Source organism: Chelmon rostratus, chromosome 1 (genome assembly GCF_017976325.1).
Source record: "Chelmon rostratus isolate fCheRos1 chromosome 1, fCheRos1.pri, whole genome shotgun sequence".
Taxonomy (NCBI): domain Eukaryota; kingdom Metazoa; phylum Chordata; class Actinopteri; order Chaetodontiformes; family Chaetodontidae; genus Chelmon; species Chelmon rostratus.
In genome coordinates this window covers 28,098,923-28,113,915 of record NC_055658.1, presented here as the reverse complement: position 1 = coordinate 28,113,915, position 14,993 = coordinate 28,098,923, and the positions used below count along the sequence as shown (strand labels likewise).

General features: G+C 41.3%; 1 protein-coding gene across 1 annotated transcript in view; it reads left to right on the top strand.

Annotated features, from left to right (window-relative positions):
* Window positions 1–14,993, top strand: part of gramd2aa (GRAM domain containing 2Aa) — a 34,806-nt gene that overhangs the window by 4,499 nt on the left and 15,314 nt on the right. Inside the window, exon 2 of the mRNA XM_041940242.1 lies at window positions 5,938–6,042. Coding sequence (XP_041796176.1) covers window positions 5,938–6,042 — 105 coding nt within the window. The remainder of the gene's footprint in view (window positions 1–5,937; window positions 6,043–14,993) is intronic.

Genomic DNA, 14,993 nt, shown 5'->3' with positions numbered 1-14,993 from the left:
AGCCTCACCTCCAAAGCTGATTTGGACTATAGATTGTGAAAGATAAATTATTATGAAGTTATTATAACGACATGCAGACAACAATCTTAGTGGCAGAGAGGGCTGCAGGGAGATGAGCGAGCGAGGCAGACAGAGTGCAGTGACTCAACAATCCCAGTGGCGAGCTACCGTAATAAGATTACAGTTTATTGGATTGCAGGATGTCTTGTGACAGCACAAAATGCTTCTCTCCTGAGATGAAGAAGGACAATGAGGAGGAGGAGGAGAGCAGGAGGGAGGTTTGAAGGGGCTGTGAGGTTCAGTTGTAGTTGAACACATGCTGACCTCTCTGTTCTAACATAAAGTCATTGTTCACTTGTTAGTTTTGGAGAACAATCACCGTGCCGCCATGCTGGGTCGTGCATGTGTGCATTGTCTTGGAAAAATGCAGAGTCTCTATAAGGCAGCTTTAAACCCTGAGTGTGTTTCGAGGAGCTGCTGCTGCTGAAAAACAGATTAATCATCGCTCCCGTTCACGCAGACAGAGTAAAGCTTTCATCAGACCGCCGCTGCTGCCCACCCCGAGTGTTTCCACCTCGCTGCTCCGGCGACACCGGCCCTCTGTCGCGGCTCGCATCCAGATCAAGACTGTGTTAGTCTGCAGGGTCGTGAAGGGAACTGCTCCTTCCTACCTGAACCCCCCCCCCCCACCACCACCACCAACACAAACACTGGCCATGCTGCAGTGTTGTATCACCCGCAGGCAGACAGGGTGAGCCTTCAAAAACCCCAGTGTGTGGCAGTTTCTGTGAGGTGATTTCACCAACTGGCTCTGTGTGAAGAAATGTGGGAATATTCACCACTAAACCACATGACATGCTTCATCAGCTCATGTTATTATTTAAAATTGATTCGTTATTGATGACATGACCACACAGCAAACTTGTTGCTATTTACAACGAACAGATACTAAGGAATGGAGGGTTTGTAGGGGCCCCGTCAGCTCATTTTCTCTGTGAGACTCTCAGTGCTCGTACTGACTGATCTCTCATTTCCTTAAAAAAACACACAAGCAGAGAAAAATCAGCCAATTTATCGTAGATCCCTCTACAGGGCTGAAGCTGTGCCAAACATTTTGTTTGTTTGTTTTCTACATGATTACACTTTATGGAGCTAACTTTCTGATCTCTGTTTAATCATAAATGTCTGTCTAATTGTTTCCATATCTGTTCTGTGGGTTAGGTAGTGTAAAAAAAAAAAAATGGGATGTGAAAAAACGCTGACACCGACTGTAATCCAGGGTGCTGCAGAATCACCCAGCCCTGCTGTTCTTTGATCTGGCGTTGGGGTTGAATGTGAAAGTCTCTACACTTACTGATCCAATTGCCAAGCAGGAAGCAGTTTTTTGCAGTCTGCTAACAAATAGAGTCAAAATGTTTGGTGTGCTGGATGTATTATTTAGCAGCAATATGACATTAAGCGCAATGGCAGAGCATCTCGCAGCTTATTTACATTAGAAACTTGTCAGTCTGGATATTCTCTCTCCGTCTTGGTCTCTTGACTAGCGTCAACAATAAAATGTAAATGTCAGTTTCAAGTGCATGCAATATTATGCTGACAGAGAGGAAGTCACAGGCTGTGACGAAGCTGAGGCAACATGGATTTTTTATTTTTGAGCATTTGTTTAATTCCAATTCCTGCAAACCTGCACAGACTCAGACTGAACCGTCTTCATGGCGAAAGAGAGTCGTTCCTCTCACAGTCGTATAATGAGAGGTCTGTTTGTGTCAATGACTCTTTGAGCAGGGCTGCATGTGTTTCATAAGGTTCTTAGACCGCAAGCAAACATTATGTGAACGGGGTAACCACAGTGTGGTGTCCCAGCTGTCAGGTAAAAGCTCATAAGGATTTTTTTTTCTGTATCTAAACTGAACCTGAGGTGACAAACTGGCCTCTGTCTCATGTAAGTTCTCCTGCAAGATGGTTTTCAGTTGAAAGTGAACCAACAGCCAACTGGAGGGCAGAAAATTGATCTCCGAAGTCATAGTATGGTTATGAAAATGGGCAGCAGTTGTGTAAAAATATGTGCTTTGCAGTTTTTTGTAGTTTGCACGCTCTAAAACATTTAATTCTAGTCGGTGTCGTCCTTGAAAAGCTCAAGAGTTGAGTGAAAGGTGTTGAGGCAGTATATGTTTTCACTACATTTAGGATAATTGACTCATTACTTGAGAAAAACACTGTGCAAAGCAGATCCAGCCCACTTATACTGACTGAAGATTTTTGGTTGTTAAGGATGTTTTATCTTATCTTATTTAGGTAGCAAAAAAACCATTTACTTACAAAGAGTAACCGAGCACAACTGCAAGCACCTTTTGAACATTGTTTCCACGAGGCTCCATTTTGCCCTGAGGCCCAAGCATCTGGGATCAGATACGCTCCTGAATCCCTTAACCTCGGGCTTAAGGGGAAAAGACCCCACAAACCCTTCCCTTATCTTTAACAATAGGCCCTTACCTCCCATTCAAGCCTCTGTGATCACAGATAACCAGTCAGGTGTAAAACCTGTAGGATCAGGAAGGCCCTGTTGTTTGAACAGGTAAGCAGCTGACGCGAAGCTTCAGGCCAATTAGAGATAATACATTGGAAACTGCATGTGGGAGTCTATTTCTATCAGCACCTGTAATTAAACCAGGGCAGGTGGTAACGACTTCCCCTCTCCCAGAGGAAAATATGGCACAGGGCAGGTTGGTGTTTATTTATGTATGCAAGAAAGAAAGAGAGAGCCTAATTCAGAAAATCCAACTGGAATAAGATGTTTACACAACCTGTATAGAATTCAGAATATTCTCATACTTGGAATAATAATGGAATATTACTGTACATGTAAACATAGTCAATAATCTCCAACCAGGTGTATACACCGTGTGGGGTTCTTCTGCAGCTGTCAGGGGGGTATCTGAAAGACTGTGAAATGTTAATATAATTTAAAAAGTAACTTAGGATTTGATTTGAAAATACTGTGGCGACACTTACTGTATTTGTGTTGAGGAAGGAAATAAAGAGTCCAGTGTGGTTACAAATTGGTGTGATGATGTTGTTATTTACAATAACAAAGCCACCAGCTGTAGGCTGACTGCACAGTACATGCACCAATCTGAGGCAGGTGTAACACATAAAAGCCATCTGTGGCAATCGTAGACTGTATAAAACATGGACGTAGTCTTTGGGACGTCACCCATTGGTTTCTGAAGCGCCATTGTGAAGTTCAGTGTCAGTTAACTCATCGCCATCTCAGCAGACTCAAAAATGGGCAAAGAGGTGGAGCGTGGGTGGAGTTACTCAAACCTAGCAGATAGTTGTCACACAAAGTGGCCATTCCCATAATTATGCATCCCTTTGAACCTTAATGTAATTTAATGTGTAAGTTGTAAAAAAAAGTCACCCCTGTGCAGCTGTCAAAGCGAGGTAATTAGCTATATAGACCAAAACCATTTTTTGTCCCAGGCTGTAAACATGTTTATTTCTGCTGTAAAGTTGAGTCTATGGTGATTGACCTCAAGTAGCAGCCTCAAGTGGCCATTTGAGGAACTGCAGTTTTTGACGCTTCCATGTTGGCTTTATTTTTCACCCCTGGCGGTTGGTGCTTGGTGGCAATTTAGAGTGTGTGGAATATGGTTATCAAGCAAGCAGAGAAGTCGAAACAGCTAGCTAAGAGGAATGGCTAAATGACAGAAATTGTTAGCTCAAAAAGTCGTGGTTAAAATGGTTGAAACAGTTGGTTAACTCTCTATGGCTGAAATAAAACAGAAGTGGATACAACAGTTGGATTAACAGTTGACATAGTTCACAGCTAGATAAAAGTGACGCTAATGATTAAGTAATTTAGCTCACTTAGCTAAAATTAGCAGATGACAGTTGACATAGTTAGCTAAAAGTAATGGATCAACAGTTAAAATAGTTAACAGCGAGATAAAGGTAATGTTAATGGATAAATAATTTTGCTCAGTTAGCTAAAGCTAACAGATAACAGTTGACATAGTTAGCTAAAAGTAATGGATAAACAGTTAAAATAGTTAACAGCTAGATAAAAGTAATGTTAATGGATAAATAATTTTGCTCAGTTAGCTAAAGCTAACAGATAACAGTTGAGATAGTTAGCTAAAAGTAATGGATAAACAGTTAAAATAGTTAACAGCTAGAAAAAGTAATGTCAGTGTATAAATAGTTTAGCTCAGTTAGCTAAAGCTAGCAGATAACAGTTAACATAGTTAGCTAAAAGTAATGGATAAACAGTTAAAATAGTTAACAGCTAGATAAAAGTAATGTTAATGGATAAATAATTTAGCTTAGTTCGCTAAAGCTAGCAGATGACAGTTGACAGAGTGAGCTAAAAGTAATGGATACTGTGAGCAATCTTGGAACCCACCAGCTGTCGTCTGATGACGGCCGATGTTTAGTGACTTCCAACCGTTATCCGGATAATGGAGCCGCGCTGAGACTTCCTCCGTAAAATGATCAATGTTTGCAGCCCGATTAGAACCCTCAGATGCAAAGACGAAATTTCAGCTGATCTATATAAACAGATATCTGCATATGAATGCTAAAAAAAAGGAGAAGAAAAAGAAAAGCTAAATTGTTGTTGATAGCCAATGAGTTTGAGATTGGCTATCCACACGGACTGTTTACCTGCATGTAAGCCTGCTCAAACGTGATTGGTCAATGCTACTCAGACTGCAAACAGCAACCACACAACGCTTCAGATGATTCCAAAATCTCGTCCCTTGCCTACAGATTCTGCATTCATTTGCAGATATCTTTTTAATGAGATTAAACTATTCAAAATACTAGCCACAATTGTATGCCTAATGGAAATAGTAACAGCCAAAGTTTTGGATAAATAGTTGTATTGATAATAATAAAAAAAGTTGAATAAAAGAAATGGATACGCTGTTAAACTAGTTAACATTAAGAGACAACAGTTGAAATCTAACAGTAAACTGCTGAAGTCATTAGCTAAAGCTCATGCATAAAACTAAAGGATAAAAATGAAACTAGCATAAGCAACCAGTTTGAAATCCATTCAGCGAACACATTTGAAACACGACGGGCAGCACAAGTGTATACGAGAACTCGAGCTCGTCCGGTGACTGGCGGTACGGCAGAAAGAAAAGATTATATAGTCTAGTCGTGTGATCGCCATCACTCATCTTCTTTTCCACGGCTTTTGTGATCTCATTGTAGATGGCGGTTGCAAGGCTTGTTTTGAAGCCATTTGCCGCCATCCATTTCAAGTTGTATGCAAAACAACTTCAACAAGCCCGTAAAATGACCTGAACCACATAATCCATCACAGTAAACGCTGAAGTGCTGTGATTTGGTTATCTCTGAGTTTCAGCTCGTGTACCCCTTCGCTCAGTGTTTTCATATTAGTGTGTGTGGTATCATTCTTTGCACCCAAACGCACCCTCATCTTACACAATTCATGGTCATTTACTTGGTTTCTTCTTTCTTTGGTATCCGTAATAGTTAATTCCAAGAGGTATCTGTTTGAAAGTATATTTTAGAAAATGTTTTAGTCAGCTCGCAGCAGCACATCAGGTCAGCCATCTGCACAACCTGCGAGGTGATCTATTTCTTTGTAGACAATCTGGCTGCAAGCAGACACTGACCTCATTTACACAAACAGAACGCAGCCGTTTTCTGCTGAGCAAAGATCTTTTTTTTAATGTAGTGTAAACCAGCAGAATCAGACTTTGAATGTTGCATCATCGCTGTGTTGATTTTGGAGAGCGAGACGACTTGTTTGCCCCCAGAAACTTTTTTGGAGAAGAGCTCTCTTTGAAGCCAAACGTGGACACGAAAACAAACACGTTTTTTTTTTTTTACCAAGCGTACGTGAACGTCCAGCGGGGAAGAGGTGCCCGCTGTTAACATGGAGCTGTGTGTTTGTGTGTTTAGGGCCAGGAGCATGACTGAGCAGCAGGAGCAGAGCGAAGAAACAGGCCTGCTCTCAACACAGGACCAGGACCCCTCCAAAGACGACGACGCGCACGGCCACTTCAGGCAAAGCCCGCACACGCAAACACGCACTGTTCTGCAACACTTGCTGTATTTCCACGCTCGCCCCCCACCCCCCAACCACCCCCCACACGCCATCTGTATCCTGTGCGTGGTCATGGGTTGCAGCCGTAGGAGATTTATTTTCACAGCGCTTATTTTGTGCTTTTATTTCAGCCGCATTTGATGTCAGACAATGCTCAAACGTGCACGCACGGACACAAAGAGAGCGCAAACAGAGATTTAAAAAGGACGTTTATTCTGTTCCCCTCGAGGCCTGGAAAGAAGGCATGTGCTCGGAAAATTTAATTGCAGCACTTACACTATGAATAAAGCATTTTAATCCGTTTCACCATATTTTCTGTGCATGCATTCATATGCACAATGTCCGTGTGTGTCTGCAGACAGAATGCATTTGTGTGTTATATAAGATGGATTCGTGGCAGGGGCAGTGTAATCCTGGGGAATCTGTTCTGGGATGGGATTTAGCATTGAAGCATGGTGAGTGTTAGACTCAGTGAATAGGAGGGACTTCAATGCTTTCAGATAAGATAAGATAAAACTTTATTTATCCCCAGCTGGGAAAATTTGGGCATTACAGCAGCATGTGATAGTAGTGGGAAGAAAAATAGCAGCAGAGATAGAGAAAGAAAACAAAATACAAAATAAAAATAGACTATATATATGTACATATTAGAAGACTATATATAGTAGACTATATATATGTACATGTCAGTCATGCAGCACTCAGCAGTGTGTGTCCCAGTGCCTGACACACTCCTGTGTTGCTGCATGTAATAGTTCCGGTTGTACATAAATATTTAAAGCTGCATTAATTTTTGTGCCACCATCCAGCTCTCACAAAATTCACATTAACATGAATTTTGAATTGCGTTGCTGTCCAATAGACGAGTGTAAGTGTAATATTCACTCTCCTTTCAGCTCTGTTTTGGTCTCCACCAACTTATATTTAGCATTTAGCTCTTTAATTGCTGGACAGTTTACCAAATTGTCATTCACTTTGTCTGTGTGCCATTTGGTGCTGGACAGGCCGTGTGCAGTGGGCTCATCAGAGGGATTTTACTAGAAATGGCTGTTTATATGCTGCACAGAGCACATCAAGCCAGGCAGGAAGTCAGATCTGGTGAATTTTCTAAATAAAACACCCCGTGCAGACTCCCGACTGACATCGACAATAAACACATTTGAGTATTTGTAAAGCATTGCTACTCATTATCCAGTGAAATGTTTGCAGGATATTATCTTCGCAAAGTTCAAAAATCAAAATTATTGCACATTTAAGATTTTTCCAATGATTTTATGTGAAACCTTTAAATTAAAAATATACCAAGTGCTCTCAGAAAATGCTCCTGTTCCATCTCCTTAACGGTTTGAATTAATATTTTTACAGCTCAAACAAAAGCTTTCAAACATCTATCAAGTTCCTCCACAGAGCTCATGCAACATAATCCAAGAGTGCTGTAGCCACACTGGGGTTACGTAGCATGTAGTAGAAACGGACAATCTCTTGCTTTCACTTACTGTTGAAGTATAACCAGGAAGGAATTGATTGAATGTTTGGCTGGTCAAATAAAATATCAACCGACACTGATAAAAGAATGACTTCATTTTCACATGTGTATGAAGTGTTTCTTTAAAAAAGAAGAAGAGATCTTTGATTTTAAACTCAGGAAACAGTTCATACAGTTTCCTCTCGTGGATGCTCTGAAGTCTCACAGTGAGTCAGTCCACTTCTGTCGGGACTCTCAGTCCCAATTTCTTCTCCTCCTTCTCTAAATTATTGACTCGGAGTCCACTTCCACACCGGCCACCGATGGGAGGTGTTCGCTTTCTAATTTGGGATTCAATTTAGGATTCTTTGAGCTTGTAATTAGTTTCACTATTCAGCCTCACAGCCAAGGGCACTAAGATACACTGACGAAGGCGCATGCGTACACACACACACACACACACACACACACACACACACACACACACACACACACACACACACACACTCGCAGCAGGCAACACTTTGCTTTGCTCACAGGGGTATAAGCTGATACGCAGGTTTAATTTTATTTCCAAACCAGATCAAAGACAACTGTTGTTGCCCTGTCGAGGATTTTCGGGTTTTTCCGCCTCATAATATGTTATGTACTCAGACAGGTTCACTACATGCACACAATGCGATTCACAGTCCACTGAGGCCACCCGGTACCTGGAAAACCACCTTATTTTGGTGCTGCTGAAAACCTTACAAGGGCTGCTCTAGTGATTTTCATGTTTTCGCTTCAGCTGGAAAATTCCATGGTTCCTCCTGGGCCTGTGAATTCATGCCCAACCCTCTGAATGACATCCAAAATAAACCTAAAGACAAATTTTATTGAAGCTGGATTTCACTGCCGTATCTCTGACAACTGTCCATCATTTCCCCACCTGTCATCCCAGCATGACCTTGTTTATACCCTTTGTGGGAAGAAAAAAATAAAGCTGTACCTTGATACACCGCCTTCACTGCTCTCCTAACACGGCGATGGGAATTGCCTGTAGCGGTTTTCTTATTACACTCATCAAGATGCAGCAGCAGTATTGATTAAGACCTGGATCTTGTGTAAAAGAGAGAGACAGATGGAGAGCGAGGACTGGAGAGCCGGTTAGTCCCCACAGAGCTGCCTGTGTTTTTAATAATCACTCTCCTCTCTCCACCTGGGAGTGCAGAGCCACTGTGCATCCTATTTATAGGCAGCAACCAGCAGGCAGAGCAGCACACATGCACTATTGTTCATAACATGGTCACAAGGTAATGGGTTGCCTTTTCTAGGAGGGTGAGCTTAATGAGGAAAACGATGAATTTGCACATCTAGGACGAGCCACAGAAAATAATTAAATGTTGGAAAGGTTGAACAGAGGGTAGCTTTTGACTCCTCTGATGACCTGATTTGCTGTTTTTAGTTCGGTTATGGATCGCTTATTAGATATCCTCTTTTCTAAATTCATCTTAAATGCATTGAAATTGTTTAAGAGTTCTTACCTTTAAAGGTTTATATCTCATATGTATTTTGGACACTATTTTTTACTTATTTAATGTACAGGATATGTGGCTTTTGTAAGTACGTACACCACAATATGATATTCAAAGCAAAAGAATATTTTCACTTTTAGCTACTACAGCAGCAATGAGGTTATTTTGCTGTTGTGGAGGTTTTGGACGGGTGCAGGGTGGATGTTCTTGCTGCTGTTTTGGAGATAATTTGTGATGTAAAGTGGAGGATGTATCACTTTAAGCGTCTGTAAGGTGTCCGGCAGGAGAGCTGTCACAGCTGCACTGCTCTGCTGTAAACAACAGCCTCATCCTGCTCTTACACAAGCATGCACACACACACACACACACACAGCAGGCAGCCATAGCATCTGTCAACCCCCCCCTGCTCTCTGACACTTTAACCCTACGTGGGTCTTTTTCCAGCCTGAGCTGTGGATCTCTGTCTTTCGCTCACTCTGATTCTGTAACTGGTGGAAAAGATGATAGTAGAATAACAAAAGACAAAAGAGACATAAAAATGAATGACCTTATGCTTGAAGACCAGTACATTTACTCAAGTACTATACTTAACTACAATTTTCCATATTTGCATCGTATGCTACTTTGTACTCTTTATGCCACTACATTTATCTACTAATCTCTGAATCTAACTCATGTGCAATTCAAAATGTTTCCTTTTTCCTTTGAGAAACTGAGTCATCCTTTCTCAAAACAATAGTATTGTTATACTCGTCTATATAATGTACATATATACAGTTGATCTTACTCTGTGTCCATTTCTGTTGTCTTTTTCTATGTCTCTCTTTTATTCTTGCTGTCTGTAACAACTCAGTTTGCCCGGTGTGGGATCAAGAAAGTTTGGATTATTTTATCATTTCTAGTAACTTTTCAAATTAAGATTTAAATAAAAAAAACACATGCTAAGATTATAAAATACTCCACGTTGCCAGAAACTAAACCAGTCGCTCCTGACATTGTCTAGTTGGGTTCCTTGTCATGCTTCAGAGGAGTTGTTTGTCAACCACAGAGAGATTTCCTCTGTCGACTTCTCTCACGATTATCCAATAATTCACACAAAAATGAAAGATTAGAGAGATCTGATGATGATCTGAACGAACCCACAGACTGCATAAATCACCTTTTGTGAGAACTTGGCCCTGAAAATGAATTTCCATTTATCCACATAATAAACCATGGATCTGCAAATAGGTCAAAAACACAATTAACCAGCAAAATACCAGTTTTAGCCAACGGGATGTGACTCGGCACAGGGAACTACAGACACAAGTTAAAACAGAACTTAAGCTCGCTAAGTTTAGCTACAAGGACTGAGTGGAGAACAAGCTCAGTGCTGGTGATTCAGGCATGGGAGGGTGTGAAGTCTGTGATGGGGGATGCAGCTCTAGAAGTGTTCAGTTTCTCTTGATGGCAGGCCCAAGCTTGATCTTTCTAATGAACTCAGCACTTTTTAAATCGTTTTTCATGGTTTCAGTGAGGAGGAAGAGTTCCCAAGCAGAACAGCGTGCATGTCGATGCAAGCAAGGTCCTGAAACTTTTCTGGGGTGTAAAGGAAAGGAGAAGTCTTGGCTCTGATGGCGCTGGAGGTCGTATAGTTGCAGATATATTGTGTTTTATCTTAGTGTCGTCTCTCAAACTCCGGAGGGTCCCTATTCCATCATTGTACCTGTGCCAAAAAAAAGCTCCACTTAATGACTGCAGGCCTGTGGCGTTTACCCCCCTTGTTATGAAATCATTTGAGAAGATTGTGAAAGATGCTCTTCTGAACACAGTTCAAGCTAATTTGTATCCGCTCTAATTTGCTTACAGGTCAGGCAGGAGTGCTGACCATGGGACGGGCACCTTTTAATTTATTTATCTTTTACTTTTACAACCAAGCCAAGGTAGCAGCCATACACAATGCAACATAAAGAACATGATATACAAAACAGAAGAGCAGCTACTCAAACACAGTGACCTCTCAAGAAAAACAGCCACATGCCTCCTTCACCACGTTCTTTACAATGCCCTTAAATTCATCAGTATGTCTAATTTTAGATCTTTCTGCTGATTATTGCATGACGAGGGTGCATAGCAGGAAAATACAGTTTCTCCTGATCTGTCAACACATTAACAAACAACCTTTTCAACATGATTCTGGCACTCTTGCAGGGTGCAAAGACTTTTGTGTGACTAGTTTTTATTGATTTCTCCTCAACTTTTAATTGTATCCAGCCTCAGGTTGGAGCAGGAAGGTGAGAGAGCATCCACAGCTTATCGATCCTGGTATTCTGGCTGGTGGATTTCTTAACTGAAATGTTGCAGCGTGTGAAGGTTAATGGCGTTTTATCAGATGTTCTTTTTTTTCCTCCACCAGATCGCTTCAGAGGTGCACCCTCTGGCCTCTTTTATCGGTTTTGTACACTAACGCGTGCCAGAGCCAATATGTGAGGCGTCATATCATTAAGTTCACTGAAGATTCACTCGGCCATGGTAGTGGTGGATTTCACAGATTGGTTGAAGGCGTCCTTCTTGGACATCAGTGCGACGCTTTGCTCTCGTGCAGCAGTAAAACTGTAACTGATGACATGCTGACCTTCCAGCTTCATGTAGAGGCCAAGAAGGCCCATCCGTGCAAGAACTTTTATCATTTGACGGTGTAGTGTTGGAAATGTTTTATTCCCGTTTTAATGAATCAGTCCTCGCATTCTGTGCCATCAGCTGGGTCACTTACCCTCAACAACAGGAGCAGATTGCAGGGTGTCTTCAAAGCGTGCAGCAAAATTGCAGGCAAGACCTTGACTGGCCTTCCTCACCTGTACAAGGTTAGGACTTTGAAGAATGCCCAGTCAATCCTGGCTGATTCGAGCCACCTCCGGTCCAAGCAGTTTAAGTTGCCACCGTCTGGCCACAGATACAATCAGCTAGTGATGTTTTGTATGTATTGCATTGTTTTTATTGCTTATCGTTCGTCTGATTGTTATGCGGTTACTGCTAGCTGTACAACAAATTGCCCCTGTGGGATAACAAAGATACCTTGACCTTGATATATTACAGTCCAATACAACAACCCAGGCAGAATTTCTCCCTGAGGCAGCTGATAATGTTCACTGCTGCTATGTAAACAAGCTTTATGTTAAGCATGAAAGTTCACTTTTGGCCTCTGAAGAAGTAGGCCCACATGTTATCTTTTTCAGGAGCATTCAACCATATCGCTGCCTCCATCAGCGGAGTTTGCTCAGTTGTCTCAGAGATGGATCCTGTGAGCTCGGCGGTTGTTTCCACTCATAGCACTTTTAGGACACCGTCATCCGAGAACTTTAAACCAAAACGGATGAAAGTTACAGGGATTAAATCACGACTGAGCTCACATGTCAACAGATCCATCACCATGACAACTGAGCAAAGTCCAACCGCTGATGATGTCGCACAGTTAAAAGCTCGTACTGTAAGAAGACCTTAAGTTTAGATCATTTTGTCAAATCCCTGCATGTTGTGCATATAGAGTAGCTGTGTCTAATGTTTGCAGGTTGTAATTTGCATTGTGGCAGGAGAAGACCACTAATTATCCTGTCTCCACCTCCACACTGTGATCATTGCTATTATCTTTGTTATAGCTTTGTTTTCTTAGTTTTCTACCTATTGCTCTCTCTTTCGCATTTGTACATAAGCCTGGGCTAATATTGGATGTTGTTGTAGGTATATTACATTGTATATTATAAAAATGGGTTTTCTTGCCTTGGTTTATGCGAAAAAGACACTTAACAAAAGTTGATTCTTGATATTGATGCTAAACAGAACTGTTTTCCCGTAGCCCCTTACATGGCATGTATTGTACTCTATATGGTAATGAAATTACATGATGAGTTCATCATTGCCACAAATAATATAATTTATGATGACGATGAAGGTGATTTTCCCCTGCTGATAAGTGTTATTTTTCGGTGCACTCAGACAGAGAAATCAGCATTTCCCGAACATAATTATCTTGGTGTCTTGGTGACAGATACCCCGGTGGTCAGAGCTTTATCTCCACCGCGTTCCACCGTGAGTGGAAGGTCGACATGGAAAGAAGCAGCAGAGTCGGGGAGAGTTGTTTGGGGACAGAGGTCACACTATCTTGTTACTCAGAGAGTCTCATCAGAGCGGGGACAATGGCAGTCCTGCTGCTATACAGGCAACACTGAGGGGTATTTTAACATAATGGCACCTTGCTGTATAGTCGTAAAGGACAACGTTCAAGGAGAATACAAATGTGGTGCTGCTACATTATGATGTCCCTGTTGAATCGCAGCACAGCTTTGTTGAGAAATATATGCATGAATTACTCTGGAAGAACTGGTGAGAATGAAATATTGGAAATGTTTGTCTTTTTACTTTTAACTTACGCTGCATTTGCATTTTTAGTTTAGTTTATAGTTTTCACAGATCTGTGCTAACAGCTAGAAAGGCTAAGCAAGCTAGCAAGGCTCGTCTGTGTTAGCTAAGCCCCGCCCCTCTTAGTTACTGTTGCTACCTCAGTCTCACAGCTAGCAGGTCACTTTATGATGATAACAGTGGCAGATTTAGCATCGAAACTCTAAGCTAGCTACTTTTGAAAACGACGGGTCCTTGACTTCAGACAAAGGTAAACAAAAACATCTGAATTTGTAGCTGCTGAATTTGATTTTGGTAGCTGAAATGACAAATGTCTGCGGCAGATTGGGTTAGCTGCAAATAGCTAGCTAATTAAGCTAACGCTAGCTTCTGAAAACGCTGTTGCGGCTGATTTTTCAGTGTTTCCAATCCAGTGTACTCAGTTTTAATCTGGTAAAAAAGGGTCTTAGATATTCACTTGATAACTACATAGCTACATGGGACTGAGCTGAAAGGCTAAAGCTGCATATCCCAACAAAATGTGAGCATCCTCACCAGTTGATGTTCAAATAGAAGACAGAAATTAAGACAGAAATTTGCAGAGTGAAGCTACTTAGTCCTTTTGTATTATAAGGAGTGGTGGAAGAAGTACTGAGACATTTTACTTAAATAAAAGTCGCAATACCACAATGAAAAACTCCTGCGTTAAAACGCTTACTTCAGCAAAACTACATATTTGTGATTCACTTATATTTAGGCTACATGTAAGCAAGAGTTTAATGTTGTCAAGTGTATAAAATGTTGTCTAGTTTAATCTATAACAGTGCATATTTTATTAACTGACAATATGTGTTGTGTATAAAAAGTGTGGTAAACTCAGTAGAGTAAGTACAGTATTTAAGTAAAAATACTTACAGTCCACCTGTGATAATAAATATGAAAAGAAAGGATGAATATGACCATTATTTCTTTCATAAAACACGCTATATTTTCACTTTTACTGTTGCAAGAGAAAAGGCTTTGAGGATGAGGACTTTAATGTGTTTGACAAATGTAACAGCCTTCCCGTCTCCTTCACATTAGCCCTGTTGGACTCTGCCGGGTTGAAGATATCACGGCTCACTTTCCTCCCCTCATTTGATGCCTTTCTCTGTTGAACAGTATGAAAAATAGCTTCCACAGAGTGAGATAATCCATCACAGTAAACGTGAAGCGGTGGTTTAGTTGTGCAGGAGCTTCTGTTTTATCAGTATCTCCTTGAGCAGGAGGAGTGTCTTCACGTCAGCGCTGTGATATGTCGCGCTCTGCCTGCTGTCAATCACCTACAGCAGCACTCACAGAAAGATACGGAGGAAGGGAAGTCTGTCAGAAATTTATCCCTCAAAAACGTGTAGCCTTTCAGATTGTCATCGTTGCATGCATATCTTCTATAGAGCATCTTTAACTGGGACGGCAATTCATTTCAATGACATTTTCCTTAAAGGGCTGATTATACTGTACTTTTATCTACTGGGTGGTTCTGTCTGCATTAGCAGTAGACATGAGTATCATGCTGTGA